Below are 15,290 nucleotides of genomic sequence, written 5' to 3' on the forward strand. Positions count from 1 at the left end.
ATCAGAAGAGCCAGGATGGAATCCAAGCAGGAATGGCCCCTGTGGCAATGAATGACTCCAGTCTGGAGCTGGACCTGAGGAAACTAGGAAGGGGGATCAGAGGCATCTTGGTTAAAGGCTGCCTCTGTGCAGTTTCCATTCAGCACCAGGGTAGGGCTAGATACTAGGTTCAGTGCCTAAAAGCAAGGTGTACTAGATAGGCATTACCAGTCATCTTTCAGGCAGCTAAAGTCATTTGCTGAGGATTCTAGCAAATTAATCATACCTTGAGCGCTTCAAGTTTTAACGAGTAGACAAAACACTTACACAGCACTCCATTTCCTTAAATACACACTCTTTTAGTTGAAATGATCATGTAGAATAGTGTTTAAGAAAAATTTGGGAAAGGAAAAGCCCAATGGTTCTGTAACCAACAAAATGGCTATTTCATTTTTATAGGCTTCCTTATTGTTCTTGCATATATAAAATCCTTGAAGGCACTTGCATTCTGCCTTTTTCACACTGGTATATCATAAACATTTTCTGTGTTTCCATTAGCCTCTGTAATTGTCTTCTTTAATGGCTGCAGGATAGAATATCCTGAACAAGCCCCATGATTCACTAGATAATATTTTTCTTTCGGATATTCAGGTTCTTTCCAGGTTTTTATTTTGTCCCGATTATAATGCTCTTATCACAACAGTGTGCACACATTTTTATTTTTTTGCTTCTCTTGAATTATTCCCACAAGTACAATTACTACAGCAACAATTATGAACTTCTTGCAACTCTTTTATATATTACCATATTGCTTTGCAAAAGAGTTTTACTCAGTGCCACCTTATTTTGGATCGCACTGCCTAAATTGCAACTCTTACAGCATTAGGGTTTTTCCCCTCATTTTTGTAAATATAGTTGATGTAAAATCATATGTCAAAGTTGTTTTGATTGTCATTTCTTTACTAGAGGAGATAAAATCTCTTCCATATGTTTTAATTTTATTTCTGATATGAATCACTTATTCATATCCTTTGCCTATTTTTTGATTTGATGCTTGTTTTTTCTCCTTACATTTCAATAAGATGTTAACCCTTTTGTCATACTGATACAAAGAATTTCTGTAGTCTATTAAATGTCGATATTTCCATTGTTCTGAAGTTTAGTAATATTGGTACGATCCTTTTGTTTCCTTGGAGTTCCTCTGTGACTTCAAAGCATGGATAAGTATTAGATTTGTAAAGGAATGTGAACCATTTATTACATGCTAGTTGTTTTAGAATTTAATTTTAAAATGAAATATTTAACTCTATTATCCATCCAGAATCTATCTTTTATAGATCCATTTCCTATGGATCTTACTGAATGCTTTTCTGATTTGCTATCCACGTATCATACAGATGTTTGCTTAATAATCTTGCCTTTTACCCATTGTACTAAAAATATGCTTTATCAGATGCTCCATTTCAAATTTCTTTATGAACTGCTTTTATTATGCTACATTCTTCTTTCTGAACCAATACCAGAATGAATTAACTTTGTTCCATAACATTTACTAAAACTTGATTCCTTGTAGAATAAAAACTTTGTTTATATTTCCAGATTTTGCTGAATTTCAAAATGTCCTATTGGATTTTTTTTTTTTAACTGCAATAAATCTGTAAGTTAAATTTAGGAGAATAAGCATTTACAAGTATTACCAGTATTCTCATTCTGCAACAAAGTACACCTTTCTATTTCACCAAATCAAATTTCATTTTATAGAATAAAGGTTTGTGGTTTCATTTTGAAGGTTTAGCTCATCATCTAAGTAAATGCCTAAACACGTAGTATTTTATAGCAATGGTGAATAGACTCTTTCATTACGTTTTCTAATTTAAAATACCAGGTTACATGCTTTTGTTTATATTATTAGGTGTTATTGGCTTTTTTCCCCCTTATATGGCGTCATTATCATTTAGTTGTCACTCGTGTCACAGTAAACCTCCTGGGCAATGTAAGTGGCCTCTAGCAGGTTCAGAAAATGTTGCTTCGTGGCCTTCTAGAGAAGCTTCTTACTTTGAAAATCTAAAGGAGTACAGAAGTGGGATAGGGAAGGGGAAATGAAAATGAAAACACATATTTACATCCGGAAAATGATGTCATGCCTTACAAGTCCTCCCAGGAAGATGTCCCCTGAAACTTTCATGGGTTATAATTCAGCAAGGAGCCTTCCTAGAGAGTGGGACCTCCAAAGTGAAATTCGGGGGTTCCAGATTATAAAAGAAGGTGGTTTAGGGATGTAACCGTCTTGAAACATTTACACATGACTGGAGAGAAACAGTTATCCCTCCCTCCTTTGCTGCTATATCAAGTTTATCTTACTGGGAGGCAATGTCCTCTGGGAACCACCAAAAGAAATGTCAGTGATGGAACTAATTTTGAATATACAGGCAAAATGATTGAATTAATGATCTAGTGGAACATTTTTCCTCTGGACATGGCATCAGGGCACATCACCAGCTTTGCCCTGCCCCACCCCTGTCTTGTCAGGTGGTACTAAATACTCCCCTCCTGCCAGTGACAGCAGCCAAGGTCACTTGTGGCAGGGACAGGGCTGCCATTCCAATAAAGTCTCATGGTCTTGAAGTCTGGATCCCCCTAGAGAACAGATCCATGAGGTCTTCTGTGTAGCATATCACATCTTTCCTGGGATGTTTTCATTATTTAATTAGCATTAAATAATGAAAAGAATTAATTAGCATTAAATAATGAAAAGAATTAGTAGAATTTGTAGTTATACCCAAATTCAAATCCAAGCTTACTGCTTACAACATGACCGTGGAAGAGTTTCTCTTTTCCCATTTGTAAATGGGAGACAGAAGGACTACGTCTTCCAATTATTCATTCAGGAAATCTAAATATGATATATGAAAATGAGTGCCTCCTGTTTGCCCGGCACTGATAAAAGCGATGTTGCTGTGGCAGAGAACATAACAGACTCAGGTGCTTATGTCCTAAGGAGAAGGAGGGTAGATACACCTCAAAAATAACATGTGAATTCATATCTACTAATAATTAATGCCATGAGAAATAATTAAAAAGTGCAATAGAGTAAGGGTGGTAAGAGAAGGTTTCTCTAATGAGATAACTGAGCACAGAAGTGAAGAAAGGTTGGGAATTAGCCATGAGAATATTGAAGGGAAACACATGTACAGAGGCCCCGCAGTGGGAGCATGCTTGTCTGAAGGATATAAGAAAGCCCATGTGGCTGGAGCAAAGGGAGCAATGGGGAGCATGCTCCTGGCAGGTGATGAAGTCAAAGAGGTGGAAAGGAACCAGACCAAGTAGGACAGGGATTTGCAAGGACAACCAGCAGGCCAAATCCAGTCTATGGCCTGTTTATGTAAAGCCTTCTAGGTAAAAATGGCTTTTAAATCTTGAAAAAGTTGTTTAAAATAAAAGCTGTAACAGAGACCACATGCATCCTGCCAAGCCTAAAATATTTACTATCTGATCTCTTACAGAGAAAATTTGCCAACTCCTGATGCAGAGCCTTAGAGGCCATGGTGAGGAAGTTGTACTTCCAAGTGTTGAAAGGAAGCCACGGCAGGGTTAGGGGTTGAGCAAGAAAGAAACATGATGTGAATAAAAGTCTTAAAAGAAAAACTCTAGCTGCCATGTTAACAAAGACTATAAAAGCGGGAGGGCACAGGAAGAAACACAATTAGGAGCTGTTATCACAGTCCAGGTGAGACAGGGCAGTGGGTTAGATGACACAGGGAGCAGTGGGGTGCTGTGTAGTTGGATACAGAATATGTTTTTAAGGCAGCACCAAAGGGGCTTTGGATTGACTGTGGGGCATGAGAGGGAGAATGCAGTAAAGGATGAATCCCAAGATCTTTGGTCTGCATGCTCTCATGTTGTCATGGGAACTGAGTGAAAGAACGATATTCTCTGTCACTAGGGTTTAACACCTACAGTGTTCCCACCATTTTGCGGTCAGGTTTACCTTCCTAAGGTACAGTTTTGATTGTGAGATTCTCCTTTTAAAAATCTACACCAGTTTCCTTTCAGCTGTGGAGCAGTCATAGCCTGCCATTATCTGACCACCCCACACCTGTGTCTTGTCTTGTTTCCAGCTGTTTCTTTCATTGACCCCAAAACTCATCAGTGAAACACCTGCTAGTCACCACATGCACTTCGTACTTTCTACCTCCAGGCCTTCAGCCATGCGGGTTCCTCTTTCTCACCATCATTACCTGTCAGCAGTCCCAGTGGACCATGATGGTCTACCTTTTAGACAAGGCTATTCTTTAACACCCTCCTTTCCCTCCTGGTCTATTCTAGTGCTCCGTGTCTTCAGCTCTTTTAACAGAAAGGTCATTTCTATTTGTAACATGATTTTTGATACGCAAGTCTTATCTCCCCTCCCAGACTACACAGAAGGAGATACTATAACATATGGTTAAGTCCCTTGTCTTTGTTACAACTCAACTCTGCACTTGGAGCCTCTATGACTTTTAGTAAATGACTTAATCTCTTTAAGCCTCAGTTTGCCTTGCTGTAAAATGGAGATAATTACCATACTCTGCAGCACTAATTAAGAAGATAAAATGAGTTGATTCATGTACAACACTTAGTGTAGTTCTGCATCTGCTATATAATTAGAGCTCATTTAATTCCAGCTATATCAATTCACCTTCATTAAGGAGCTGAGGAAGTATCTTTTTATCCTATTCCTCCTGGTGCTTAGTACACTGGTTTTGTACACAGTAGGCTAATGAATCTATTATGGAAAGTAGAGTGAAATGAGCTCAAGTTCTGGAGTTAACTGAGTTCAAGTCCCACAACCATCACATTCGGCTCTAAGACATATGGCAAGGTCCTTACCCTCTTTGAGCTTCAAATATCTCATGTTCTAAATGGGAGAAAACATTTCTACCTCGAAAAGTTATGAGGATGAGCCATGATTGTACGTAAAGCATTTGGCACATAGTGTGTGCCCAGCAGTAGCTCTCACCAGGGTGACGATTATCAAAGCTTCTGCAGAGAAAGCTCCTTTACCCTTCTAGCACTGAAGCTTGACCATTCCTTAAAACGGTGGTTCTCAGTGCGATCACTGGACCAGCAGCATCAGTGTCATGTCCTCTGGGACTTGTTAAAAATGCAAGTTTTCAGGCTCCACCCAGGCCTAGTGAAACAAACACTGTGGAGTGGGGTCAGCAGCCTGTGTTTTAACCAGCGATGTACGCTAATGTCTAAGAACCACTGCCTTAGCAGATGGAGGAGTTTGGCTGTGAAGTCTCTAGGGTTCTGCACAGTGATGTCTCATTCAGCCCCAGCAGGGTACTTAAGTCTCTCTGCTTTTCTTTTGTCACCATAATAAAGGACATAAGGTCCAGATGTTACTAGCAGAGCCAGAGAAGGGGAGGAGCACAAGCTCTTTAGTGTCACTTTTGGGGGTCAGCAACTCTTGATCTTTACTTTGGATTACTCAAAGAGTTGATGGAAACGGGGATGAACTGGAGGAAGGTGTGACACACATTCAGCACTGGGAAACATAATTCAGTCCGTAGTTCAGTTCGAGACATAGGACCAGTCTGGGACCATATACCTATAACGTAAGCCATCATGGGCTATCACTTAACTTGTAATAATACAAATGTACAGGGAAAATTTTGGTTAGACTGACAAGATGTGAAAATTATTTAGTGTAACTAATTTTAACGTAAGCTGTTGACACATTCGTAAATACAGCAACTAAAATTAGTTCAAATGGTTTCAATAACTTCTGAAATATTGTGAAGAGCATTTAATTCTTCCATAGTATTAAAGTCTGGAGAGCACTTAAATATCTCCATAGCTGTGGAAATAGCACAGCCACAGTTATATATAGTTACCAGCTTTTTTTTTTAAACATGATACCACATTTATCTTTTTTCTTTAGGCTGGTCGTATGACATGAAAAATTATCTTTTTGACAAAGTGATTCTGTTAATCCAAATGGAGTTAAAATAAAATTACTCCAGGCCTTGTTATCCAAACCTCAGCCTTCTCTCCACACCACTGACTTCCCCTTCATTGCTCAAGGCTCTGATGCAGAGTAGACACAGGAGCGGAGCAGCACTTCAGGCCAGCCCCTTGGGCTGCAGGTCTGTAGCTCTAATTGAAATGCTGTGCATAAAATGTGCCCTTGACATATCAAAGGAAAATATTAGGCTTTTATGATTTATGATCAATTTTTATCTCAGGCTTTGGATTTTCTTTTTGTGTATATTTGGGTACAGGGTCTTATGCACAAATATTTTTTCATAAAAGGAGTATGTGATCAAAACTATTGTCTCTAAAGGCAGGTTAACATGACAGGGAAAGATTTAAGTAAAAGGTCGAAAATGTCGATGACAAAAATTCCTAGAATTCTCTGTAGATTTTAGTTTTCCATGTTACCTACTCACCTATAACTAGAATAAATAATAGTTCTGTCTCAGATCTTGAACTACTCAGTTGCAATAGTGATATGCCAGTCAGACTACAGGGAAAAGTAGAAAGCAGACATCAGTGGCTTTATGGTGGCTGTCTCTTCTCTTGTGCCTCCCTCTTTCTTGGTTGGGCCGCCACTGAGTGAACAGCCAAATGGAGCTGCCTGGTGAGGCAGTGAAGGTACCTAGATGGCCCCTCTACTGAAGGGTCTGTTTCTGCATAACTTGCCCATTCAAAGTCCCGATTTCAGAACCATCTCTGGTTGGCGAGAGCTAGGTAAATCGGACCCATTTAAATGAGTGGGTGGAAGAGCCTTGAAGGGAAAAGCCACAAGGCACAGAATGTGACCTTATGCCTGCCCAAGCAGCTTGGCTGTAGTTACATCACATTTGTTTCTCTCTCTCACTCTGAATGCTTCTGAGAAGTTTCAAAGGAAGGTAAGCAGTACTTGTCTCATTTCCATACTTCTCTGGTAGAACAGCTCTGGGTTTCTGCTGATTCCAGGCAGAGGCCATTTTGGAGAAGAGGTTTGACTCCACACACCTCCTCCCAAAGATGTTGCATGGCTGTGGTCACGAGTCCCCCGTCCCGTAGGCTGGCCACTTGCTTCTAGAATTAATTCCTTGGGAGCTTTGCAATGCATCTTTTCTTTGTAGTTTGTCTTCTAGAATTCTTGTGCTGCTTTGCTCTCACAGAGGCCACCACTGGCCTGTGCTGACATTTTCCTCCTCCTCCCCCACAGGCAGCACAAGGGGGTGGCCACAGGACCCTGCTATATGGCCACGCGATTCTCCTGAGGCACTCTTTCAGCAGAATGGTAAGCACATCTGGGTGTCTGCTTTCGCCATTCAAGGGTGAGGGGAAAGATGAAGAAGAGGGGAGAAAGTACCGGACGCCAGCAAGAGTTTAGGTCAAGTTAACAGCGAAAGTGATACAGAACGTAAATAATTATAACAGATTATTGTCTTAGCATTTTCTTCTTATAACTTACTCCGATTTGCAGTTATATATTTGCATTTGCATAACGTCAGACAGCCCTCTTCTCCACTCCATGAGGAAAAGGGCCATGTCTTTTTTTTTTTTTTAATTTAACTAAATCTAACCTGAATGTACAAGGATAACCAGCATAGAATAAAAATCAGATTTTTGTGAGACATCTTCTCTTTTACTAGCTAAAGGAAATGGGGTGCTATCTGTTGCCTTCTGTCCTGGAAGAATTTGAAGGTATTTTGTTATCACAGAGGCAGGAGAAAGCTGATAAGGCTATAACTAATGAGGGATCTAGAACCAGAATTAACCCAATGGTGATAACTCAGTGTAACTTGAAAAACTTTTTTTTCAAGTTTTAAATAAATTTGTAAAAATACAGATATTGTAGGTCTCTGGTAGGGAGTATTAAAGAGTATATTGTGATCTCAATGAACTATAATATGTTCCAGCTCTAATAATGTTTACTCCTAGCCCCTACATATATCATTCTTACTAGCTATCAATGTAAGGAAGATTTGCCTTCTCTTTCTGGCCCTAGTGGAAAACTGTTACATTCAAGACTTCTTTTTCACACATTTATACCTGCAGAATGCTGCAAAGTTCATCTCAAAGCTCGAACTGTCAAATTGGCAGCAGGAGCAGCAGCTACCTCTTAAATAATTTATTTATTGCAGCATTTCTTTTCCTGAGCACTGGTAAGAAGTTGACCTTTTCAGCCTGAACATTCATCTGTTGTAGTCCTTCATGGCAAAGGACAGAACAAAAATGACGGAATGGAAGGTTATCCGAGCAGGAGATGGGTACATTTAGAGTGGGGAAACTTTGTACCCTGACAGTCTCTAGAACTGAGAGGTAATCATTTATCTTTCAGAATCTGGTGCTTATCCATAGGACAATTAAACCTTAATACCTCTCTTTTTCTATCTAAGTAGAATAAACAAAACCTCAAACAGCATGCTTCTCCTGGCCTTGAAAACGCAAGCTAACATTGTGGTAGAGAAACGAAGGCTTATGTTATTTATCATTACATTTACGGGCCTACAATCCCCCTACCCGCAAATCTCACTCACAGTTAACATAAACTCTATACTGGCTAGTTCTTTTTAGGAGCAGCACTGAGAATAAAGCCTGTGTGATACGACTCTGTACAATGTGATGATTCTCCATTTTCCTGCTGTTGAGAACTAGGACTATAACCCAGAAAGCACGTTCCAAGTGCATATCTACCTCCCAGTATAATTCTAAGGTCAGCCACTGTGCCCATCAATAGAAGAGACAGGGAACGACCCATGATTTTTCCCCCCTTTAAGTTATTTTTTAAATCATTATTAATTTTTATGTGCACATGTATTTTTATAATTGGAAAAAAAAAACATAGACATTATCTGAGAAGTTTCAAAGCTCATAGAAAATTTGAAAAACAAAGTAAACAGAAATGAGGAAATCATCATGGTCTATCACCCTGTCCAAAAATAACTTCTGTTATCAATTTGGTGTCATTTCTTTTAGCCTGGTTGTCAGGCATTTAAATTCTGTATACATGTTAACTATACAAATATACTATTTGGAATTTGTTCCATGCTACTACACTCTTGATAAGTACAATTAAAAGTAACATAATATTCCAGAAAATGAAGTACCGAAGTTTTTCAGTCCTTTCAGTATTGTTGGTCATTTATGTTTCATTTATATTATACCCAATTTAAGAGTTTCTCAGAGTATCTTTGAACTAAAGCATATTTAACATTTCAAATTTATTTCTGTAACAAATAGTCCCATAAGTTAAGTCTCCAGATTATCAGGTAAGAACCTCTTTGAGGTTTTAAATATAAAAGTATATTCCAAACCATTATACTAATGAATAAGATAAGCCCTTATCCCAGTACCTCAATGTTGACATTGACAACTGGAAGCCAAGTAGTGGTGAGATGCCAAGACCTGACAGAAAAGTATGACTTCACTAGCATCTGCTCTTGTTTCACAGTATCTAACATGTTTGACTACATCGAGATCCCAGACAGATAAACTTGCCTTTGATGTAGGTCTACGGGAACATGCCACAGGTAAGTCAGCATTCCCAGATCTGCTCAGTGGGGTCTTGGGCTAAGGAATTTTGAAAAGGATACTGAATATATTATTCATTTGGGATTCCGAATCAACTAACCTGTGGGGTCAAGAAATAAGGCTGATAAAATTTTGGAGAATGTTAAAAAAATATACATATATATGTGATGGAAACATAGGAACTGAGAATAAGAGAACATAATGCTTTAACCCCAGTCTGCCAAAGAAAAATAATTTTTAGGGATATGTGCTCAGAATAAGTAGAGAAGTTATTCCTGATAAGACCCAATGGTAATGAAAAACTGCTAAAAAAAAAACAAAGATAGCATAATAAGGGCTAACATAAGGAAGTACAGTGTCCTGATCAGAGGAGTAGTTCCATTTTATTCTGCAATGAACCAGCTGTTTCTAAAGCAGTGTTTCCAAATGTTAGTGACACCTGCCTTCGTGGTTTTTGCCATTCCAATGCATCACCTTTATTATCATTTATATTTTTATTTAAATTTACTTTTGTACTTAAAATTTTAAAGACAAAATTTATAACATTGCTATAAGTAGAAAACTGGTATTGCTTGCCATAAAAATAAATATAATGAAAAGAAACCTGCGTCGTTAAATAATTGAAGAGATGTTGGCAAATATTTAGAAAAGTGTCAATGATACACGAGCTACAAACTTAATACTTTCTCTAAGAGAATTAGAAGGCTTGAAGGAATAATAAAAAGACAGTTCTCACTAGATGTTTTAATGTCATTTAATTGTCCTTTACCATCAGTGCTATATTTCATATACTTTTTTTAGTTTAGTCAAAAATATTGACAGTCAAGATAACTATAGTTATAGTGATCTGCAGTTATAGTTACAGTATCAAAGAAGGGACTGACTTGCTGTGGGTTATTCCAAAGACCAATGCAACAGTGAATAGAAGTTGAAAAGAAGCACCTTTCACCTCAACGAAGGAAGCCACCTTGTAATATCTGCAGTAATCCAGCAGAGAAACAGCTGGCCTTAGGATGTATGGTGCTTCCTGTGGCTGAAAGTATCCATGGGCAGTCTGACCATCTGTCAGGGGCATGTCATATAGGATTTCTGCTCAGTTTAGAGGCTGGGCTATATATCAAATCAGAATTCTTGGTTGCAGACAAACTGATTAAAGTTAACTCAAGCCAAATGAGAATTTACTGGAAGAATGTTGGGTAGAACCCTCTCTACAGCTGAAACCCCAGGCTTGGAAAAGGGGCAACAAAGAGAGACCAGGGAAGAGAAAGCAGCCTAGGTCACACTGATGGAAGACTAACTTGGATGCAGTCTGTAACGTTATAACATTTTCTCTGAAGTAGAAGAGGAGGTTTCATTGTTGGATAGCCAAAGAAGGACAAAAAGTCTGTACAGATGTTCTAAAACCGTGTCAGTTCATAAAGGAATGGTGCAGATTGTCTGATTTTACAGATGACATAGAAAAAGAAATCTGGAGTTCAAATCAGGTACACCTGCTGTTTCTGCCTCACACACAGTGGTTTCTGAGAATGCCTACGGAGAAACTCTTTCCTCTTTTTTTATACAAAGCAAAACAGTGGGCCTGCCTTTGACCATTATGGGTTTTTTTCCCTATAATAAGATTATATTTGAATTTGATTTGAGCTTGCTTTGTTTTCAGCTAAAGTGTTATTCTTCAGATGTCATTTCCTCTAAGTTGTCAACCTGTTTTGAAAATTACAAAATGAGTGAAGTACCACACTATGAATGTCAAGTTGGCCTCTAAATATAAACAGCTGTCAGTCTTGGAGCACATAATCAGAAAAGTCATGCATGGTCATTCTATTTACATTAATGATTATACTTTTTGAGAATCGGGAAGAAATTTAGAAATACCACTTTCTAGTCATGTGTTCAGGAAATCTATTTAATCATTAGAGCCTCCAGTAAAAATAGAGGGAAAATAGTAGCAGAAACTATTACTCTTTCTAGCACTCTTCTAAATTTCTGAAATCAGACCTGATGTGAGTTCTGACAGACTAGGGAAACATGCGAACTGACCCAAGTTCAAGTTGGCTGATCAGATGCTGACTTTGGCAGAAGAGAAGTGGAAAGAGTTGGCCACATGTTCATGAAAACCTAGAGCCTAAAACAATTAACCTCTTTCACCTACCCCTGCCCCGCAAACCATTTCATTCTCTTTGAAGAAGCCTAGCTCGTTATTTCTGAGGGAGAAGGAGAATGTGTGTACAGCACAGATAAATTTTGGTGTTGCCTGGGGAGAGTCTTCTCACTTTAGGAGGAGATTCACTCTGAATCCAACAGAGTAGCATTCACTTACCAGATCATTCTGTTAATGCACTTTCGGCTCACAAATGTCTTCTGAGTTGAAAACAAGTAAAATGCTCAAGAATTGAGTTTAATCTCTAGGAAAATGTGAGAAGTTTGGAGGCAGTTGCTTGAACTATTCTGGAATTCCTCCTGTGTGGTGGATAATAAATGATTTGATTTATTTAACAGAACTGGTGCTCATTTTGCCCTTGATTTTGGTTACTGAGTTCTTTCTTTTCTTCTTTTAAACATTTTGTTGTTGTTTTGTTTTAAGCATTTAGACATAGCTTTAGAATTAGACTTAAGAGAAAAGAATCATGAAAAAAATACGCTAAAAGTGCTGTTATGTATTTTAGGGTCGTCACCTGGGCCATCTTCTGTTGATTCTGGGGACAGCGCCGATCACTGACCTGTTCCTAGGCGAGGGCAGGAGAACATGTAGACTCTTCCCTCGCTGCCTCTTTAGGACTCACTTTATCCCAAATGCCCTTAGTGGTCCAGACTACATAGTAGATGTAAATACCCCTTTCCCCTTCAAATATTCTGTTGCCATGAAAATTTTAATTTAATCAAAATTTAATCAAAACAATCATAATTATTTAATCAAAATAATATTTGTACGTAGTTTAAAGAAATAGTGCTCCTAGGCTTGTTGAAAACATCAGTCTTTGGCCCTGTCCCTCCCTGTTCTAGATTCCTCCCTCTCTCTGGGGCATCTACTTTCAGCTCTTCTAGTTGACCACTTGTCTATGAATAATATAGTATGCTGATATTTAGTTATTCTTTCCAAATTAGGTATTATCTAGTGATGATCCTAAATGAATAATAAAAAATTAGCTCTTATGCTCTACTGTTCCCTGTCTTCTCTTTCTTTCTCTTTTTTAGAATCATAGTTTTTCTTTTTCTTTGAACGAAGCTTTCATGGTTACATTTTTAGCTGCTCTTTACATCTATATTTTATATAACTACCAAATCAATATTAACTGCTTACAATAGTATAACTGTGACTTTTATTTGCGAATGAGACTCAGGAAATACTAGGATCGGTTCACGTCATTGTATTACTTTTGAGTTTTCCAGTAGTTAATAATTGCCTTATTTGTTTTGTTTTCTATGACGCAATCATTCATTCATTTCTAAACTCTGAAACTCTCCCCTGATTAGATTCAGTCACATTAGCTGTTCTATCAGTTTCGTCTTCTTAGAAACACCCACCATCATCCAGGAAATTCCCTTTGCCTCTCTCCTAGATTCCATGTTGCCTGCATCTCATGTTTTTCCCCCTTCTTGGCTTACCTCAGTTCAGCAGAGCCCATTATCTAGTAGCTTTTACAGAAAAGATTCGTGGAAAAGTTTTTCAATTCCAGCTTCACAAGTAATTCACAGTATTCTACATTGGAAAAAAAAATTTTTTTCTCAGCATCCCGAAGGTTTTCTTCTATTTCCTCCTAGCTTATGGTCGGGCTGTTGAGACATCTACATTCGGATTCCTGATCCTTTGTATGTGACCTGTTTATATTATCTGAGAGCTACTTAGCTCTTCCCTTTTTCCTTGATGTCTTTAATTCCACAGCGATATGTCTGGACCCGGATCTATTCTGTTCTAAATCTCATAGGAATAGACCCCGGTGAGGGTCTCTCTCCTCCATTGTGCTAGGCACTCCATAGGCCTTTTCAATCTGAAAATGCTTGTCTTTCAGCTTTCGGAAAACTTTACTTTCATTTATTTGTTTCCTCCCTTTTCTCTTTTCCTGCTTCCTGGAAATTCTCTAGATTGGTTTTCTAATTTTATTTTCACTCCTATTTCTAATCTGTTTTTCTTTTGGGGAGAGTTTTTCAACTTGATCCTATAACCTCCTTTCTTTCTCTCTTTTTTAGAGTCAGAATTTTTCTTTTTCTTTGAAGGGAGCTTTTATGGATACATTCCTAGCAGTTTTGTGAATGTAACTTTTTCTCTTTCTGAAATTATTATGAGTTTTTTAAAAAGTTTTCTTTGGCTCTGTAATCTGTTTTCTACAAGGCCCTTCCCCAACCCCTTTTTTTGTTCTTGTCATTCATCTTAGACTTTCCTCATGTCAGGTGATCCTTTGTCTCCATTCAGGTTTAGATCAAGGCCAGAATCTGAGTGTGTGGCTGTGGCTTGCCTATCTCATAAACTTCACATCAGATAATCGGGCAGAAGACCTGGGCATTTCACTGGAGACATCCAAACAACATCTTTTATCTTGGATATTTGGCTTCCCTAAAGAATAATTCTCAAATTTGGCTGGGTGGGGTGGGGGTGGGGTGCGAAAGTTAGGGAGGAAGGTTCAGCATCGCACCTGGCATTCTGGAAATTGAGGGATGGAAGTAAAGAGAAGGAAGTGAGGATTTTACTAATTAGAACATAGAATTTTAGTCATTCTCTATTTTCAGCAATACTCTACTTTCTTCTTTGACAGTGCCTGGTATTTCCAAAATCAGATCTCTGATCGTTTGTCATTCCATGGATTTAACTACTTCTGTAGGGTGGAGAAGGAGTTATATATCTGGCTATTCAAGACAGAGGAAAGGATGCAGAAGGTTAACTGTTCCTTTAAAACTTTAGTCCACCTCTTTTCAACTCCATCTTCTACTGTTACCTTCATAAGTAACTGTTAACTCCAATTCCAGGGATTTTCTAGGGAATATGCAGCAGGAATGGCCTTATTTTTTGAGATTGGCTTCTCCTCCATTTTCTTACCCCAAAACTTGAATTTTAACTTTTTCTTGGCCAGAATCGTTTATCTGCTTTTCTTTTCCCAAAATGTCAATTTCTTTTCACTGCTATCAACTTCACACCTGCTATCTTAGTCCTTGTAGATTTAGGTCTTTTGAAAATCTGATTAGTTTTAGTAGACGTACTGATGTTTTAGAATTTCATGGCAGGGATGGAGCAAAGATAAAAGTCTGTGATTGGTCAATTAACCAATGAAGTCAATTCTTAAAGATTTGTAGGTGCCTATAAAGTGTTTTTCTATACGTATTAAAAATACTCAGTCTTCTATAGTTTCTAGCCTCCAGTAGCCTTTCCCAACACTGTCTTTCTGTCTCTAGAGAAAATGAGAATGATAGACATAGGCAAGAGCAGATGTGGGGCTAACTAGAATGCTTATAGATAAGTAGAAATTGAGGTGCGGAGTATGTGTGCATGCATGCGGGCATGTGTGATTATCATCAGGAGGAAGGGGAGTGAAGAACACTGGCTTCTATGGACCAATGACTAACTCGAGGAGCCTTTATGTAGGGGAAGCCTGTTGGTGGACCATACATCCTGCTTCCAAACAGAGGTCCGAGGGAGAAAAAGTTCGAATTGGAGATGACCTCATCCTTGTCAGCGTGTCTTCTGAAAGATACCTTGTAAGTACCACGTTAACAGGCATCTTTCATTTTCAGAATACTTTTCTTCAAGAATGGTTGGCCAGGGCAAACAGTGCCGCAACAGGATGCATAGGATAGGATGTCTTTACACA

General features: G+C 38.4%; 1 protein-coding gene across 1 annotated transcript in view; it reads left to right on the top strand.

Moving 5' to 3' along the window:
* Positions 1–15,290, top strand: part of RYR3 (ryanodine receptor 3) — a 466,421-nt gene that overhangs the window by 189,712 nt on the left and 261,419 nt on the right. Inside the window, 3 exon segments of the mRNA XM_039843988.1 lie at positions 7,181–7,255; positions 9,413–9,491; positions 15,065–15,177. Of these exon segments, the coding sequence (XP_039699922.1) occupies positions 7,181–7,255; positions 9,413–9,491; positions 15,065–15,177 (267 nt within the window).

Source organism: Pteropus medius, unplaced genomic scaffold (assembly GCF_902729225.1).
Source record: "Pteropus medius unplaced genomic scaffold, Ma_sr-lr_union100, whole genome shotgun sequence".
NCBI lineage: Eukaryota > Metazoa > Chordata > Mammalia > Chiroptera > Pteropodidae > Pteropus > Pteropus medius.